Source organism: Gadus macrocephalus, chromosome 14, assembly GCF_031168955.1.
Source record: "Gadus macrocephalus chromosome 14, ASM3116895v1".
Classification (NCBI taxonomy): Eukaryota; Metazoa; Chordata; class Actinopteri; order Gadiformes; family Gadidae; genus Gadus; species Gadus macrocephalus.
This window is the reverse complement of record NC_082395.1, coordinates 9,269,272-9,287,472: the sequence shown is the minus strand read 5'-3', so window position 1 is coordinate 9,287,472 and position 18,201 is coordinate 9,269,272. Positions and strand designations below refer to the sequence as shown.

The window sequence follows — 18,201 nt, the reverse complement described above, 5'->3', positions numbered from 1 at the left end:
ACGTAATCTATTGATATTTCTCGCACTAAATAAATCGCATTATGTATGCGAATAAAATACAAACAATTCAATGTGCTACCTAATAAATCAAACAACGCAGTTTACCATTTTATTTACAACACGTTAGATGTACAAATACACTGTACTAAGACAATAAAGAAATTCTATTTTTACAAAACGTAACTTTCGTATGAAATCATTCAGGCCTAGGACTATTTGACTTTATGGAGCTCTATATATCTATTCATATATCTCCAATACATTTGACATCCAAATATGATTTGTTGTGCCTTTGGTTGCTGGTTCATATGTTCAAATGTTAACACATTGTCCTCCTGAGAGATGCTTGCTTCATTTTTCACTATAACCTAAGAAGAGCCACAATGGGTATACATTGTTAAATGACAGAATACAGTGGAATACAGTGGCAGACAAAATATTAACATGAACATGAAACACCAATACATTGGAAAGTACGAAGTGTCAATACTATATGTGTCGCAAATGTAGTCGCTACCCAACAATACATTAACATTTAATCTAAAACTTTTTACATCATATACAATTTTTTTGAGTATAAACGCCTTTGTGATGACACTACATACTGTACATTGTAGTGCTATATCGTTAGGAAAAAAAACAAATATATTTTTGTGATAAATGTCTTTCCTGTATCTATCAACTTTCTGTCAACACTAATTGCAAAACAACAATAGTTTACAAGTCGGTTATAGCTAAATATACACTCATTGGTTGATATCTTATCTAGGTTCCTTTAATGAGTGTGCTATGTCATGTATTAGTAACATTCTCTTAATGTTGTTGTTTGAATATTCAGCATTAAACACAATAAATCACCCATCCGATCCCACTAATATAAAAATAAGACTTTATACAAATCTTTTAACAAGAATTTTAACACAATCATACAAGAGCAGATGTCTCTCCCTTTAAATCCCTAGAGCTTTATCCAGCATAATTTTTGTAAGGCTTTTTAAAACACATTAAAAAAACAATAAACACAACATTGTGAATTGTCTGAGGCTACCAATGTGCTTGTGGTCTGTAGCATACGGAGAAGATACCAATCTATCCTTTCAAACGGTAAAAAAATATAGAGAAAAAATATAAAAAATCCACTTGCTTGTTTACTTTCTCCTTTGGGTCATTACAGTCCACTTTAGTATGGGTTGTGTGAAAGTAGTATAGCAAGTATAGCATATTTGTATTAATTGCTCAGTAAGTTGAAAGGTTATGTGGCCAGTGTCTAATAAAAATATGTAAAGAACTATTCACAAATCCACTGGCTAAAGTTCACCTTAATCTATGGGCGTAAAAATCTCAGGACTTTAGAGCGAAGGAATCTGATGAATGACTTGGGGAACATTTCCCTGGACTCTTGGGCTGTGTAGTTGAAAAAGTTCTGTGGATGGGCCAAAACATCAAACAACGCCTTCATGAGTTTCTTGTCCTGTAGAGAAAATGTATGCCAAGAAGACAAAACACTAGTGAGTACCACTTAAAACCACAAGATGGAGTCCAATACACACTGCGTTGTTTTATACACAGTATTATGAAATAACAAATAGATCATAAGGAAATTGAAGTAAATTATTTTGATTTTTACTTTTAAATGATTTATGAAAACAGGCTTTTTCTGTATTGCAGAGTAACCAGTCCACTAGCCCACAGAAAGCCCACTGCGTGGCTTATGCATACTTCTGAAGCATCTCTGAAAGCCAAAACAGCTTGGTAACACAGCTTGGCAGAATGTACGTTTTTGTGAGGGAGGGGTATAAAGGTAATATTCGCACAAAACAGATAACAAATATTTCCGTAAACATAGGTTTGGCTAATGTGTATACGTTTAAAGGAGCTTAATGTTATGCTTCGTTCTGCGTTGGAACTTGCATTCCCGGTTGGAACGTCTGATTCCTATTGTCAGAGATGACCCCGCCCAGTGCCAAATCTCCAAATATCATATTCTGCTCGGCTCATCTTGCATTCTGTTCTTTCAGCGTCCCGAACCTGGCAACCCGGCGAGACAACTCTCTACAATATTGTGAAATTGGGCTGCATTACTCATTTTTAACGCTCAGTGTCAATATAATACAGTGAATTATTTAAAACTCACGAATGTGATTTGTCATCATTCAACTTAAAATGAGGTATTGTTTATAACTGCCACGGTTAAAATTTACAGAAACTATACCTTAAGAATTTCCTGGTGATTTTCTGAAGCATATAATCTTCCATCTCTGACTATATCTTCGATTAACTCTTGGTAGTCCTCTGCAACAAAGAGAGCACACACAAAGGCAATGCATGAACATTCTTGAAATCTTTTGCATAACCTCAACTGAGGAACAACAAGTATACGCCACATTTCACCCATGCCCACTTCCACTCACCATCATAAGTCACATATGGGACCTGGAAGCCTTTGCCACTGTTTCCCTCGTTGGACTTGAACTGAATCCACAGTCTCTTGGAGCGGGACGTGAAAGCAATCGGCCGCTCGTACGTCTGACAGGTTTCGTAGGTTGTCACTGAGTTGGAGAGAGCTGGAAATCAGGATACACACACATTAGATGAGACTAATGTATTCATCGTATGTAGTCATTTGGTGGAGTCGGATCCATTAGTCAATGTAGAAAATATATGTTAACGAGGGGCAGGTACATGGGGGTAAAGCATCTTAAAGAGCCAGTGAACCACTGTTTCAGATGGAATTCGACCACTGTGAGTTCTAAAAATAATTTAATTATAGGAAAGAAGGGGGGTGTATTATCCCCATGGCTCAAACTTTCTGATACTTTCATAGTACCGTTGTTGAGTATAAGCGTTATAATAAGCAGACATTAAGTGGACGCAGACATTAAATACTTCACTGCTCAGACGGAACTTTACCATACACAGACACCGTCAAAAAGTGTTTTGTGTTCACTGGTTCTTTAAGCAAGAAGCAGAATGCCCTCAGGTATACTGGACAATTGAGGATGGAATTCCAAACCTTTGGGCTGGGAGTTGAACATTGCAACAACTGAATGTTGCAGAACCCGCTATTAAATATTTTAACCCAATGTGGAGCATCTCGTTGTCATTTGGACATACATTTTTTTTGATAACAACTTACTATTCCAGGCTTTGCCAACTTTGGCAAAACCTGGCTAACCGAATGTTTTTGAAACGAGACTCACAGCTTTTTCTCATAACCAGATAGTCACCACACTCATCCTCAATGGGCAGGAAGATCTCGGGGACCACGATGAGGATCCTGCGTTTGGGTGGAGGGTTGATCGTCCAGGTGCACTCCACGTTGGCCGGATAGTTTCCGGGGTAGTTGGGCGACTCGATGTAGCCACTGAAATCTCCCAGCTCTCCGCCACAATGTCGGTCTGTGAAGTGACGACACCGTGTTAATCGATCGCCATCCATCATCCGGAGCACGTAACTTGCTCTGCAGAGTTATGTCAGAAGACTTCATACCAATGCTGCATACGATCATCCAAAACAGTCGGCACATACTTTTACACTGCATGATGTTCGTGGAGCCGTCAAAGTCTGTGGTGGTGTTTCCGGGGCAAGCTGTGCAGTAGTTTTGTCCAAACTCCACTTGGTATGTTCCCATGGGACAGCGGATACAACGATGTGTGCTTGTGTTGTAGTAATGTCCTGGGGAGCACTGGACTGTTGGAGCCCAACACAGGGTGTTAACCCCGGGTGTTAACGATTAGAAAAGGATGCAATATCTGTACATTGGCAGAAGAGGGCAGCGTAGTTCTTTTGGTCAGGACCCTCGGAACCGAAGCTGGTAAAATGCTCACCTTTGGTCTCACACTGCTGGAAGGACACAGCAGAGAGGTGCTTGGTGACCAGGTTCCCCCCACAAAGAAAGCAAGAGGTTCGACCGACCTCTGGTTGGTAGGATCCCAGAGGGCAAGGCACGCAGGGGATGAAGCCATCGTGGGAATAGTGACCCTCGGTACACTGACCTGAACACACACACAGATTTTGCCGCAACTTGCCGTTAAACATTGTTCAACCCGTCCATGAAACATGAATAATAAGAGATTCATTTGATTGAATGGAAAAAGATGAACTGGAATGCTTTTCAGTCACATTAAGTCAATATAATTACAAAAAACAATCGTTGTACTCATAACGAATATATAGAATTATATAATATTATTATATATATTGGATATCAATATATTTAGATAACTCTTAACAATAGTATTCATTGACATGAATAAATATGTTCTGGAGGATTGATTCTTGGTTCACTGAAACAATCTTCATAGGAGAAGAGAAATCCACATTCACTTCTTTGGACAGTGCATATGGTCACTAACTGCAGGTTCTGCAAAAGAGGAAGAAACATGCTCATGCTATGGATCTAAAGCAGAGTCTTATACATTCTGGAAACGAGTGGTCCTTTTTCTTCCTCTAGGGAGAAGGTACACAGCTTTGTGGTTCTGATAGGAGCTTTTAAACGTAACAAGATTGATATTATGCCCTTCTATCTTCTCGTGGGTAAACTGCTGTTATGCAGGACTTTAAGAAACGGGTTGCTGTTGTGAGTCTGCTGATAATGATTCTTGTTTAGTCTGTGGGTGAGAAAAGCCAGTGATGGGGATCTGGGACAGAGCCACAAAGTGACTGCGATAACAGCTACATAACATGGTGGCTCATTCTTCTTTTCATTCAGAACCAAGAAGAGACCAGGAAGCCTTTTGAATTCAAATTCATCTTCAACAATCTAAGCTGCAGCTCTTTTGACTTAACACAAAGCAGAACATCTGCCAGTAAGATTATCATCAAGCCAGCGGTTCATCCTGGGTGATTTATTCATTCATAACAGGAAGCATTTAAAAATAGACGCCCATATTAAGATATGAAAAAATCTCTAATCCATGATAAATCTCACTTTTGTTTTCAACAACAAAAGTTTTTTTTCTGAAACCACAATTGAGAACGGAACTATTTATGTCCCGAGTAGCAATTAAAGATGAGGTACACCCGCATCTTGACTGTAGACACGCACCACCTAAAGAAACATGCTCTAGTTGTGGATCTAGAAGTCTCCGAAGGATCTCCATGGAGCACCATGCGTCGTGCTACAACACCGAGACACAAGTCGCCCGCCTCTATCTTGAAACTTTCCTGTCACTCTTCAATGAACAGCAGTCTTATTTCTATTTCTGTTCACTAAAATATGCATTCAATATGTCTGTTGGTTTGGTTGAAGCAAAGCGGTGTAAGTGGTGGGGGTGGTGGTGGTGGTGGTGGTGGTGGTGGTGGTGTAAAGAGTGTCTCCTACCTCCACACTCAGAGATGTTACGAGCCCCGACCACCTTGGAGTCGGCTTTCCCTTCGGGCCCGGGACAGAGCTCGCAGGCCATCTGCCCCTCCTCGTCCTGATAGGTTCCAGCTGCACACAGGACACACCTCCCCAGGTCCCCGTCATAGAAGGTCCCCGCCGAGCAGCTCACTGAGGGGACGCGTTGGGAGGGACGCACGTTATTGATGTGACATATCAAAGCCTGAGATCAGAATAAATATCAATGGGGAGGGGGGGGGTGCTTGTGGGGAGCTTTAAAGACCAAAATCCAGGCCCTCTAATTACATGAATGCATCTATTTTTCTGTCACTCGCAAATCTTTGAGCGACTTTGCAGGGAGAGAGAAAGAACACGGGGACCAAAACACCAGTCGCCCCAAAACAAAGGAAACCACAGACATCGAGGAACCATGAGCGCAAGACCCTCATTAAAGTGTGTTTGTTTATGGCTTCCATGTTATTCATCACGGCTCTGCCATTTCAGCCGCGTTGCATAGAAGTGGTAGGACTAAGTATATAGTAATGATCACATTTAAAGGATTATCACGTTTTTGAATAGAGCTTGCTCATAACTCAATGATGGATAACTCAATGTTGAGTAAGGTACTGAGGTCCAGTAAAAAGCAATACTCCCCGACACATTTAACATTTTCAGAAAATCTATAGCTTTCATTTATATATGAAAAATAATATATATAGGCTTTATATCTATACATGTACTTATTTTTACCGACCTTGACGTTTCTTATACAATGGCATGTAGCACTGAGGTTAAGACGTTACAAAACCATTGCAAATCAACCTGATGCAGCTCAACACAAATAGGGCCAGTGTGTTCCCCAGCAGTCTTTGTGCCACACATCAAACAGCCTTAATACTTAATAAAACATGGCTGTGCACCAGGGGGGGAAGCTCTTAATACCATTATAGGCACCCGCACCTAGAACTGAGGCAGACGCAGAAGCGAATCAAAGAGAATGTTTGCCTCTTATCTATCCTAACGTCATAAAGATTGATTAAAGGGATGTGCAGAGTTTTTCTTTGGTTTCTGTCATCTATAGTGTGTGCCTGTAATTAATTTTTTTGAACAATTATGTCTGTCTGGTGGTGTGAGGAACTTGGGGCTCAGAAGCCGTTTGCTAGTCTCACACCAGAACAAATTGTCTATGTCCTCAACGTCTTTAGTCCAGAAATGTGCCTCAGCGGTAGCCTTTAAGGAGTGCCTCTCCGTAGAAAACCACTATTTATAAAGAGCTTGACACACAAAAGCTTGAACATAGATCCATTATATGCGGCTCAGCAAATTGTAAGATTTCCCTTCAAGGAAAAAGAGAATGTAATTCTCTCAAGAGCAGTTCATTTTTTGCAGCCCATTGTTTACTCTGAAAGCCCATGTGGAGCCACCGTTGCATTGTCCTCTAACAGCTTTTATTTGACGGAGGGAAGGGAGTGAGAGAAGAGAGTGAGAGTGAGAGAAGAAGAAAAAACCTTGAAGCCTTTCAAATGCAAAGAGTCGCTTCTATAGAGTCCTCGAATTGATGGCCCCAAAAAGAGGTTTAAAAGACCTTTCACCTCTATTCAAGTCCCCAGTCTTTGCCTACTTGATGACATAGGAAAACACTGCGGTATCACAGTGGTAAGGAGCTGAACCCAATAAAAGGGGTCAGGTTTCTCAATCCCCCCCTTTCTGCTTGGACCAATCGCTTCGTGCGTCCATCAAGCAGAGGCCCAAACAGCTGATGCTAATTGATTCCCATGGTGTAGGCTGAAGTCAATTCTCTTTAACAGTTTAGTGGCTGGGGGTCATGCAGAGTGGCTCTACCCAGGGGGGAGAGGAGAGAGGGATGGGGGGGGGGGCGTGGGCACTGCACTCAAACTGCCATCTTGAATCAACAGCACTTCCTAAACATCTCCCATGTAAAAACAAACATTAAAAAAAATATCCCGGCAACAAACAATTCCAGTGCAGGAAGTGGATACATCAAATACAATAAACCCCTAAAGCTGTGCCCACTTCAAAATAACCCCAAATTTTAAAACACGTTTGTAAGACTTAGAAGTTAATGAAACGCATGACGGTAGCTAGCATATTCAGAAACTCGTTCATCTGCTCAAAGAATATTAGAGACTGCTCAAAGTCTTACAACATCAAGTTAGAGCGAGGAGGATTTAAAAGAATCCTCATAAGAAAGAAATGTGTAACAGAGGTGATGTTGTTTTGGTGTGCGTGTGATGGCTTTAGACTACGCTGCCATGCAGTGGGAACGAGCCCCAATAGGGTTTACAATGGAGTGGGCAAACTGAAAGGAACTAAACTGCACTGCAAGCTAAGCCAGAGAGGGAGGCGGGGGTGAAGGGGGAAGAAAATATAGCTCCTTTAAAGAGCAGGGGGCTTTAGAATGCCTTTCAGCCCCCGTTCCAAACTACAAGTCTGCACCCCATGTCAAATAGACTGCTTAACGTTGACCCAAAAGTGCGGGAAGATCTGAGTGACAAACAATGAAATACCCAACATGAACACTTTACGTCATCAGTTTTTGGTGCAAAATATCATTTTCTTTCAATGTCAATATACATACATTGTAGCGATTGACTTAAACAGTATGCCATAGTGTTGACCACGAAATTTCTCTCCAAAGTCTTCCCAAAGAACAGCATCCTGCTCAGGCCTCCTCATCAGTGGGATTACCACTTGCAGAGTGGCTACCCTCACTGTTTAATGGCATCACAAGGAAAGAGCCACACTAGTCAAGTGGACATTGTTGGTTAATCTTGATCTTTTCTGCAACAACAACTGTAAAAATTAGGTCTTCAATCAAGACTGTGTACACCTGGTTCAGAATGTAGCTGTATTAATATAAGTATTGTATAATTCACTCATACTTATATTAGCATTACACATGTATTGATATCATAATGTTTTAAATGCCTAAATAAATATTCAATAAAAGGGCATATGAGGACTCATATGAGGTTTGGTAATTAAAAAGACAATTATGAAATGAACACAAATAATATGGGACGCATACATAGAATTTAAGCATAGGCCAAAACTGAAAGCAAATGTTCATTTTTTGCTAAAGAAAACATGCACACATAAGTCTTTATTTGTTCATATCGACTGAGCACCATTAAAACCAAATACACAGTTCCATTATTACGTGTCGTAAATAAAACGCATCCAGAGGGGAACGGCTAAGCGGCAGAAAGCCTTACACTGCCAGTTACAGTCAGAGACTGTAGGGAGATGCTGGAAGAGCTCTCATGTTGAAAGGGGCAACAACAGTCTCTCTGTTTGCCTCTGCAATCCTCCCCCCATCCCCCCATTCCCTATAACCAGCTCATTACACCATGTCTGCACACCAAATATGGAAGTCATCTGGCCAACACCTGCTCAGATCCAATCATTAAACCAACTTGTCTAAATATACCTCCCTGGCATGGAGTATTTAACCCACCTCAAAAACCCACACTCTGGGACAACCACTGCTTTGAATCTGATTCATTGTTCCTCGTGCTTTTGTGTAACACAAGAGGGCTGATGCCGCTGAACCACAAAATAGGTGTCCGCTGCTCAATACAAGACGGAGAAAAAAAACCCACGCACTGAAAAGCACCGTCAGCAGCCATCACTCCGCCGTCGTTGGCAGGGGTTTGTACAGTCGCGGCTCAACGTTAAAATAAATAACTGTTTACTAACCGCATCTCCTGCCCGCCAGCACCTGTCCGGCCACACAATGTTCCTGCGGGTCCACGGTCTGGAGCAGGCTCTTGGAGAGCTCGTAGTCGGAGCCAGCAAAGTGGATATGGAACTGTTCCCGGTTGATGGACTTTCTCAGGGTCCGGATGGTCTTCCTCAGCCTCTTCTCGGAGCGCCGGCGCACACATGGCAGGTCACAGCTCTCTGCTGGGAGAACAAGTTCACAGTCCGTTCACACCAGGGGCGGGTGGGCTCACACATGCATACCGCCCCGTTCATAATGAAGACGGCCACCACGTCCCGGACCACGGAGAGAACACCCAAAGCACCGACTGACGTACGTAACGCGAGACACGGAAGCAACTCCAAACGAAACCAACGCCAACCCCTTATTTTTTGCAGCAGCAGCAGCAGCACCCATCCCACACCCACGTCTACAGAAACACCGAACCCACGTCAAAACAGGAGATACTTCAACCACTAGGTTCACGAGAGCAAGAGAGGTAAGTCTGAGAAATAGGAAGAAGACCAAAGTGAGCAGAAAGATGCCCAAGAGAGGGGTGTGTTAGGGTCACATGCAATCAGTCAGTCAGGCCGGCGGGCAGGCAGCGCAGCAGAGAGACCAACCTGTTACCTCCTCTAGGTTCACATCCAACTCAAACTGAGCCGTGATTGAGGAGCCCTCCTCCTCCCCTGCTCTCCTGCCGTTCCGATGGCGCTGCGCTCTCCTTCCGGCGGACGAGCAATGCAGGCTCACGTAGCTGAACTGGACGTTCTCCGTGAAGAGGGACCCGCTATCTGTGTACATGGGAGAGGAGCATACACACAAACACACACACACACACACACACACACAAACACACACAAAGTCAAACATTCACACAACCACAAACGCGTTTAAAATTGACCACCAATAGGAGGATTAAACAATAGGGATGATACTAATCGCTGGCAAAGATGGAACCTAAACAAAACTAGATGAAGGGTACGTGTGCAGATTATGTCCATTTGCTGAGAGAGGGGGAGGGAGCGTAAGAGGGAGAGGGAGAGGGAGAGGGAGAGGAAGAGGGAGAGGGAGAGGGAGCAAGTAAAAACATCCAGGTCAAGATTTTCTTTCTCCCCATGCGCAACAGACTTTGGGTTGGTGATCCGAGTGTGTGTGTGTGTGAGAAGACACAGGGCAAATCCGAAACTTCTGCTATCTGAAGTGATGTGTATCCTTTCAGTGACTTTGAGGGGATGTAAAACACCATGCCGGAACCCTCTGGAGAAACAAAATAATCCCCCCAATCGGAAGCTGGTTTGATTGATAGCTGGGTCAAAGCCTCGTGAAAGCCATGCTATGGCTAATTACATCTCACCCTGTCACGGCCAGACAATGTGCAGTGGTGAGAAACTTGAAAGCACGCCACTTTTCCCTGCATATTTCTTTCACATTTGGTTATACTTCTGGGTTCGCTTTCAAAGAGCTGCTCAGGAGTTGATGTACGGCTGACTGACACTTCCTGGTAGAGGGAAATTGTTTTACTACCGGTAACATGAACAAGATGTAATTCCATGCGCCGGCCATCTTTTACTTCAGGGTCTTAATTTGAGTGGTGTGTGTTGTGTTGTGTCTGTGTGTGTTATGGAAACCTCTGTACCTGAGTGTGCAGTGTTTAGAGTCTCCTTAAGCCTCTCTTGACTTCGCTTGAGGTTGCATTTTCCAGGCCCCGACCTAAAGGTGGCAGTGGCCTTGATGCGGGAAATGCTGGACATTTCTGAACCTACAGAATAAAGGAACACAAATTAGCCCAAGCATTTTTGAAAATCATGGCTCTATTTTTAAAAACATTTGAGTGTGGCTATCGCTGATTTTATTCTGAGGGTAGAGATAAGGCCCCAGATAATGGATCTGATCTTGTGTACTTGCCGAAGCAGTTCAGGCCACTGTTGTTCTTCTGCGCCTCAGCCAAGCAGGGCAAAGGCATTCCACAGGTCAGAGTATAGGAATCCTCCGTTCCTGACACACACACACACACACACACATACATATACATACACACATACATATACACATACACACAGACACACACACACACACACACACACACACAAACACACATACACACACACACACACACACACACATACACATTAACAAATACACACAAACACACACACAAACACACACACGTCCATCCATGACATGGACACCAAAACAAAGACAAAGGCAAAGGGCCAAAACAGCAAGGTCACAAAGAGCAAACATGGAGCATGTGGGGACATGCTACTCCTTCAGTAGAATGAGGTGGACGACTATTCAAACAGAGCAGCTCACTAACTCCCCTGCCTAAAGTCCCCAAACGGTCCCACTCACCACTGCTGATGTGGACTTGGGATTGGCAGGTCAAGGAACAGCGGTCTCCTCCTCCCTGTTTGCTGCAGTTCAGCGTGGGCCGGGAAGTGGGTGTGGAAAGTGCGAAACCCTCAGTCTCTACATAGAATACACAACACAACTCCAAGGTAAAAAGAGGATTTTGGATGTGAAAGGAAAATAACAACAACAACAATAACAGCTAGGCAGAGTTCAAGGCATTACAAACATGAGGGAACACTGTCCAACATACTGACAGCGGCCGCAGTAGCGAGTCAAGTATGGCTTCCATTTCTTTAAAGCCCAAGAAAGAGATTTTAAAAGAAAAAAACAAGACGACCGAGTCACTCAAAGTATCTCCTGTTTTTTGAGGGGGGGGGGAATACGTCGGGGGTTTGCGTTGCACGACCACACACTTTTCAAAGCAACTGCATGCACATCATAGCGGCACACAACAGAGATAAGGAACGGCTGTCTCCTGTAGGCCGGGCCACTGGCTTACCAATACAGTCCTTCTTGTTCCAGTGGAGCTTATAGCCGGGTTGGCAGTGGCATTCAAATCCTCCCGGGTTGTTCTCACAGTGGTGCTCACAGCCACCCCCATTCACACTGCATTCGTTTACGTCTAAGAGTCATGAGGGAAAACACATGCATTGTATGACTTGAAACGTTTCTATGCAAGTTGGTTGGTAATTGCCTCGTGTGCAGGCGTACACATAGTTGCTCAGCACACACCGTGGCATTCAAAATGCCATTTGTCAGAGTCTAATAAATACGACACGTGTCAACAGATGCATGATTGATCATACGGATCAGCTGTTTTATCCATATTGACATAGTATGGCCCTTATTTTACCTGTCCCAGTTGTACATATCTATAATTTGCGCAATTGTGTTTGTAATGCCCGCAGACACACACACACACACACACACACACACACACACACACACACACACACACACACACACACACACACACACACACACACACACACACACACACACACACACACACACACACACACACACACACACACACACACACACACACACACACACACATACACACAAAAAAACTTACCCCCACAGTGGGCCAGTCCATACAGGGTGTAGCCTTTGTTGCACACACACTCAAAACTACCGGGGGAGTTCACACACGTGTGGTCACATGTCCTCTGGAAGAAGCACTCGTCTATATCTGTAATGAGAAGCATGCAGATGACACAGTTGCATGGCGCTCAGTCAGTCAGTCGCACTGAGAGAGAGAGAGCTGGTGTTTGTCTGCGTGAATGGTACTCAACCTCAAACACACACACACACACACACACAGACACGCACACACACGCACACACACACACACACACACACACACACACACACACACACACACACACACACACACACACACACACACACACACACACACACACACACACACACACACACACACACACACACACACACACACACACAATACAGTTTGATAAGGACCATATGACTCCTTTTTTTTTCTTTTTAATTTTGGTCACACAAAAAGAAGGAAAAAGTGTTTCATAAAAGCCGTCGCTTTGCTTCGACTATAATTGTTTCCAAAATGTCATTAGGCTTTTAATGAGACGCCACGAAAAATATTTTTTTATTATGTTACTACTCGCAACACTGATTCTATTGTATTTAATATTCCGAGCCCACCTTTGGTGCTGCTCTAAACCCACTCTCCAAGAAACCGAGGGGAAGGAAACCATTTCTTTTTTTACCTTGGCAAGAACGCTCATCACTCAGCAGCTTGAAGCCCTTCCTGCAGTTACACTCAAAACTCCCAATGGTGTTCTTACAAAAGTGCTCACAGCCGCCGTTGTGGAGTTCACATTCATCGATATCTGCAACGGAAACAATATTGAAAATAATGCAGTCGTAGTGCAGCAAAGCCAGATGATGAAGAGACAGTTTCGCTCTCAATAGACCTTATTAACCTAGCGGCAAAATTGGTAAACCATTACACCTCAATGGGAACGTATCTCAAAAGCCAGTGGGTGGGGAAATGGAATGCAAGATCAAAAAATAGTACATAGCGTTTTCATGGTTTGAACTGGGTCCGCTAGATGATTAAGGTCTGTAGAGGTCCATGGTGGACGGTCAGTCTGACCTTTGCATGTTTTTCCATCCGGCTGCAGAGTGAAGCCAACCGGGCAGCTGCAGCGTACGCCCGTGGATGTGTCTTTACAGGTGCAGTCACACCCCCCATTGTTTACCGCACACGTCTCTGAAACGACAGGACACTGTGTAAATGCACGCCACTGATTGAGCTTTCCTCTGTGTGGAAAGGAGTTATTTCGGCACTGACATGCTGTTCAAAGCTTAACCTGCGGCCTCCACCAAAAGCATACAACCAAACACATAAAAGATATTCTTCTACAGATGCTGTGTCATTTGTTGGCAACCAGAACTGTTGAAAAAGATCTCAGAACACACTTGCTTTTGGGGTTTAAGTCTTCATTCATTGGCATGTTTGAAGGTTGACATGAAAGTTGCGCTGCATGTTTCACACGAGGAACACTTGAGGTGTACGCTGGTGATTAATGGCCTTACTTGGGTGGAGAACTGTCAAACACAGGTGAAGTGGATGTCAACCACTTTGCTCTCCCTTTCAACAGGCCTCGTTTAGAGTTCAAACAAAGACCTTGTGAGTGCATAACCCAGCCACACACAAAGGAGTTAAGCACTAAGAGATAATGGTTTGAAGTTAGGCCTCCACGCAGCATTTCACAAACACAACAGATGGCTTCTAAATACACATAAAAAGTGAGTAAGCCATAACTATATACTCTACTCCCCCAAATAGAAAGGAAATGTGAAATGTACCACACTGTCACCAAGGCTTATTTTTTTTTTTCCAGTAGGGAAATCATGGGTGAGAAAGCCAAGGCCCACAGTCATTTCACAGTTTGCTCCGAAGAGGGAGGAATGCTTTTCTTTATTAAGCATTACTCCTTCCCTTGCCTCAATATTCTAGACTAGTGTGTACAGCACCCAAACACACACACACACACACACACACACACACACACACACACACACACACACACACACACACACACACACACACACACACACACACACACACACACACACACACACACTCACACACACACAAATCATAGAACATCCAGAGTTTGTGCGAAATTTCCACAAAATTCTACTAATGAACATGCTGTTAGTGGAGTTTTCACCCATGAGCAGTCTTCGTTTCACACGTTTATCGACCTCAGTGAAGGCTGTGATGTTGTGCTCCATTGGCTCAGCAGTGGCTTCATCTCGCTCTGAGAAACAAACATGTGCAACATCATTAGAAGACATTTAATAGCTCAGTTAATTTTTATGTCTATTCAATGTTTTTGACACGTTTATGCAAAAGTGTAATGCATACCAACTTACTATGTTACATCCTAAGAGTAAAATTTTATTTTGGAAATAAATAAAAACATGTATGCATGTATGATGTGGCAATGGTCCTTTTTTTGGGGGGGGGGGGATCAGTAAACAGAGACAGGTTTTCACTGAAGTATAACGGTGTGTCTTGTTGTGGGGGAGATAAGGCGAGCAAGGGGGATAAGTAAAATGAATCACGCGATGACTTCTTAGCGATAGACTTAGACCTCACACATGTTGGCACCGCAGAAGAAAACCATCACCACCATTATCTGATTGGACGATCCTTATCATCCAACCCAAGACGTGAAGAAGAAGAAACTAGGGATGAACACCCACTATTAGGGGAACTGGCACAGACACATTGCATAAGGAGATACCTTGGCGCCATCTTTATTTTTCTTTGAAACAAAACCTATTAGAGGCAACCTCTGTAAGGGGTTCAACACGTATCAATCTACTTATTTGTAATGATATGCGATAAAACAAGTCCAATCATTTGCCTCTTCATGAAACATACAGAAAGAAACAAGAAATGTTAAATCCCTTTTGTTGATTTCCAACAACAAACACAAAGTTGGACCATAGGCACTAAAGTACTGCCATTCCACTCAAGATATGGCAACAAAGGAGAGCTTCCACATTTGTGGAAAGAAAAGAAAAGATGGAGATCTAGAAACGAGAGGGGTGTGGTATTTCAAATAGCCAGCCACTGGGCGTACACATAGTCAGTGCTTACCTACCTACACAGGAGCTTTTGTCTGGCTGCAGGGTGTACCTGACGTGACACCTACATATGGGGCCATCTTCCATGTCCTCACAGATGTGCTGGCAACCCCCATTGCCATGGTTACAGGTAACTGCAAGTTAAGAACACAAGACCCGAGTTCAGATATTCTGTACAACAGTCGGGGCAAATTGGTCAGATGGCAGGAATAACGGAACCACACGTACTGATGCAGTCTCTCTGATTCCTTGCCAACTCGAAGCCTGGGCGGCACTCACAGGCAACGCCTCCCTTGGGGGTCTCTTTGCAGATGTGAGCGCAACCATGCTCCTTATTCATACAGTTGAGGCCCTCTGCGGTTGAAAAACAAAGACACACACACACACACACACACACACACACACACACACACACACACAATGGAACTCTTAATGCTGTGACAGTCTAGACATCAAATCAGCGACAGTGAGCATAGGTTATATTGGTTTAGTTCATAACACATCATGTCAACAACTATATTACTTTTAAAATTAAAATTCACCTTGAATCAAATATACTTTTTATATAACATATATAACAGAATACGCTTAAAAAAAAAGGGCATTACCTAAAAGCTTTATGTATCTCTTTGCATACACACACACATACAAACATACATGCATACCAGTACTTGAATAATTTCTTCAAACAGTTCCGGCCAAACTATTCTCATCTTTGACGATTCTCTCACCCCTTCTCTTGCAGATGGGCACTCCACAGGCTTAATGTAAATGCCAGGTTCCACAACTAGATGATAAAGGTTCTAAAAGGTGAAAAACCTGTATTCATAGCCACTCACCCACAGAGCGATGGATGCATGTGTGCTGGTTGTCACTCAGAAAGAAACCTTGATTGCAGCGACACTCATAGCTTCCCATTGTGTTGACACATGTGTGCTGGCACCCTCCATTGTTGAATTTACACTCATCCACATCTAAAAGAAAGTTGGGTTTCAGAAATTCAAAAACACACATACAATTTTGTGTGTGTGTGTGTGTGTGTGTGTGTGTGTGTGTGTGTGTGTGTGTGTGTGTGTGTGTGTGTGTGTGTGTGTGTGTTTGTCTGAAAATTGAAAAGCAAAATAGGCAACAAAATATTGTGAAGCTTGATGAAATTATACATATAAAGCATGTTTTGTTAACAATATGAAAAACTAAAAGAGAATACTCTCAACAGTATTGACAACTGTCAGATAGGACATTGCCTGTCTCCAATGTATAATGTATGTACAAACAGTTAGCAGAGATTAGGACTAACGTTACTATTACAATGTTGTAATTTCCTTCTTTTTTTTTTATATACTTATGATGCAACATAAGATGACTGCTACTGTTACAACTCATAAAGTAGACTACACACGCAGTTTTTCCGGAACTTATATATTTTTCTAATATTTTCTTACCTAAACAGTTGTGGCCGTCGTGCGCTAGATGGAATCCATCGTGGCAAGTGCACCGATAATTGCCTGGTATGTTGTTACACTCGTGTACACAGCCGCCATTGTACTCAAAGTCACATTCATCAACGTCTACAAAATAAGACACGTGTCAAAACAAGTGTACCGTTAGCTCATAAGGTCAAAAGTTACGTCCATTCATATGTGTATTTAATTAGCCAAAATGAACAGCCTATGTATCCACAAATATGCCATTAAAGTCTCGCCTCTTCAAGATGGTGGCCACACATTGTAATGACAAGACAGACCTCAACAGATGATTACCTTCACAGTGTTTGCCATCTCCTTTAAAGCCTGCTTTACACGTGCACTTGTATGAGCCTTGGGTATTTTGACAAATAGCATCGATGTGACAGCCATCACTTTCATCTGCGCATTGATCTACGGAAAGCACGTAGAGATGGCGCGAGGTTAAAGTAATAAAGTCATAATAAATAATAACAACGCATTGGAATGGCCAGTTCTCCATACAGGCAGCGTGTACTTGGCAAAATAGTACAAAAAGGCTAAAATACGGACAAACTGAATGAGGTAATAGTGATCTAGGAATAAAGTTTTTTTGATTGAGGGCTAATGATTGTATTGTTTATATACACTTTAAAAGTTTCAAACTAGTAATTGCATTGGCGTGCATCATTGTAATACCATAATGTAATAGATGTGCTTAGAAAAATCCGTCTGGTAACGTTAGCATATAAAAGTGACATAGTAAACTTAATGTAGCCTATAAATGAGCGCTACCAAGAGTAGAAATAAAGGCTATGGGAAAACAACATAGTGCATAAGAATATTGCGTGGCCAGTCGGGAGTAAGCTTACCTTGACTCTCTGGTAGTGCTGTGCTTTGGCGAGTATTTAACAAGAGCAAAAACAAACAAAAGTTCCTCGCAATCCAAATAGCTCCCATGGTGATATCCAAGTTTAGAGGTCTCCTCAAAAGGACGTGTACGCACTGAAGTGGCGACCAAGTGTCCGCCTCATTTTCATTGTAGCCTGTCAGTGTGTTCACCAGCAGGGCTTTAAAAAGAGAAAGGAGTGTGTGGGCGCGCGCAAGGAGAGGAAAGGGAGACAGGAGCGCGAACTTAATACTTTCCCGATCCTACCATAAATGTGGATGAACACTTTCCTGCCGTCGTATAATGTATGTATAGA

The 18,201-nt window shown here is 42.8% G+C and overlaps 1 protein-coding gene across 2 annotated transcripts; it reads right to left on the bottom strand.

The window, feature by feature from the left end:
• Nucleotides 1-96: 96 nt before the first annotated feature.
• scube2 (signal peptide, CUB domain, EGF-like 2) lies at nt 97-18,085 on the bottom strand. Of its 2 annotated transcripts, XM_060072324.1 has the most exons (23): nt 17,869-18,085; nt 17,315-17,431; nt 16,997-17,122; nt 16,394-16,528; nt 15,783-15,908; nt 15,572-15,688; nt 14,630-14,719; nt 13,546-13,662; nt 13,157-13,279; nt 12,481-12,597; nt 11,902-12,024; nt 11,403-11,519; nt 10,956-11,045; nt 10,687-10,809; nt 9,671-9,841; nt 9,044-9,250; nt 5,324-5,494; nt 3,828-3,995; nt 3,529-3,690; nt 3,201-3,398; nt 2,412-2,564; nt 2,213-2,292; nt 97-1,471 (listed from the first exon to the last, which is right to left on the bottom strand). In XM_060072324.1, the coding sequence occupies exons 1-23, from the start codon at nt 17,954-17,956 to the stop codon at nt 1,325-1,327; spliced, it is 3,066 nt and encodes a 1,021-aa protein (XP_059928307.1). In that variant the 5' UTR covers nt 17,957-18,085; the 3' UTR covers nt 97-1,324. The 2 variants fall into 2 exon arrangements, with proteins under 2 accessions (XP_059928307.1, XP_059928308.1); XM_060072325.1 differs by lacking the exons at nt 9,671-9,841; nt 10,687-10,809; nt 10,956-11,045; nt 11,403-11,519.
• Nucleotides 18,086-18,201: the final 116 nt, after the last annotated feature.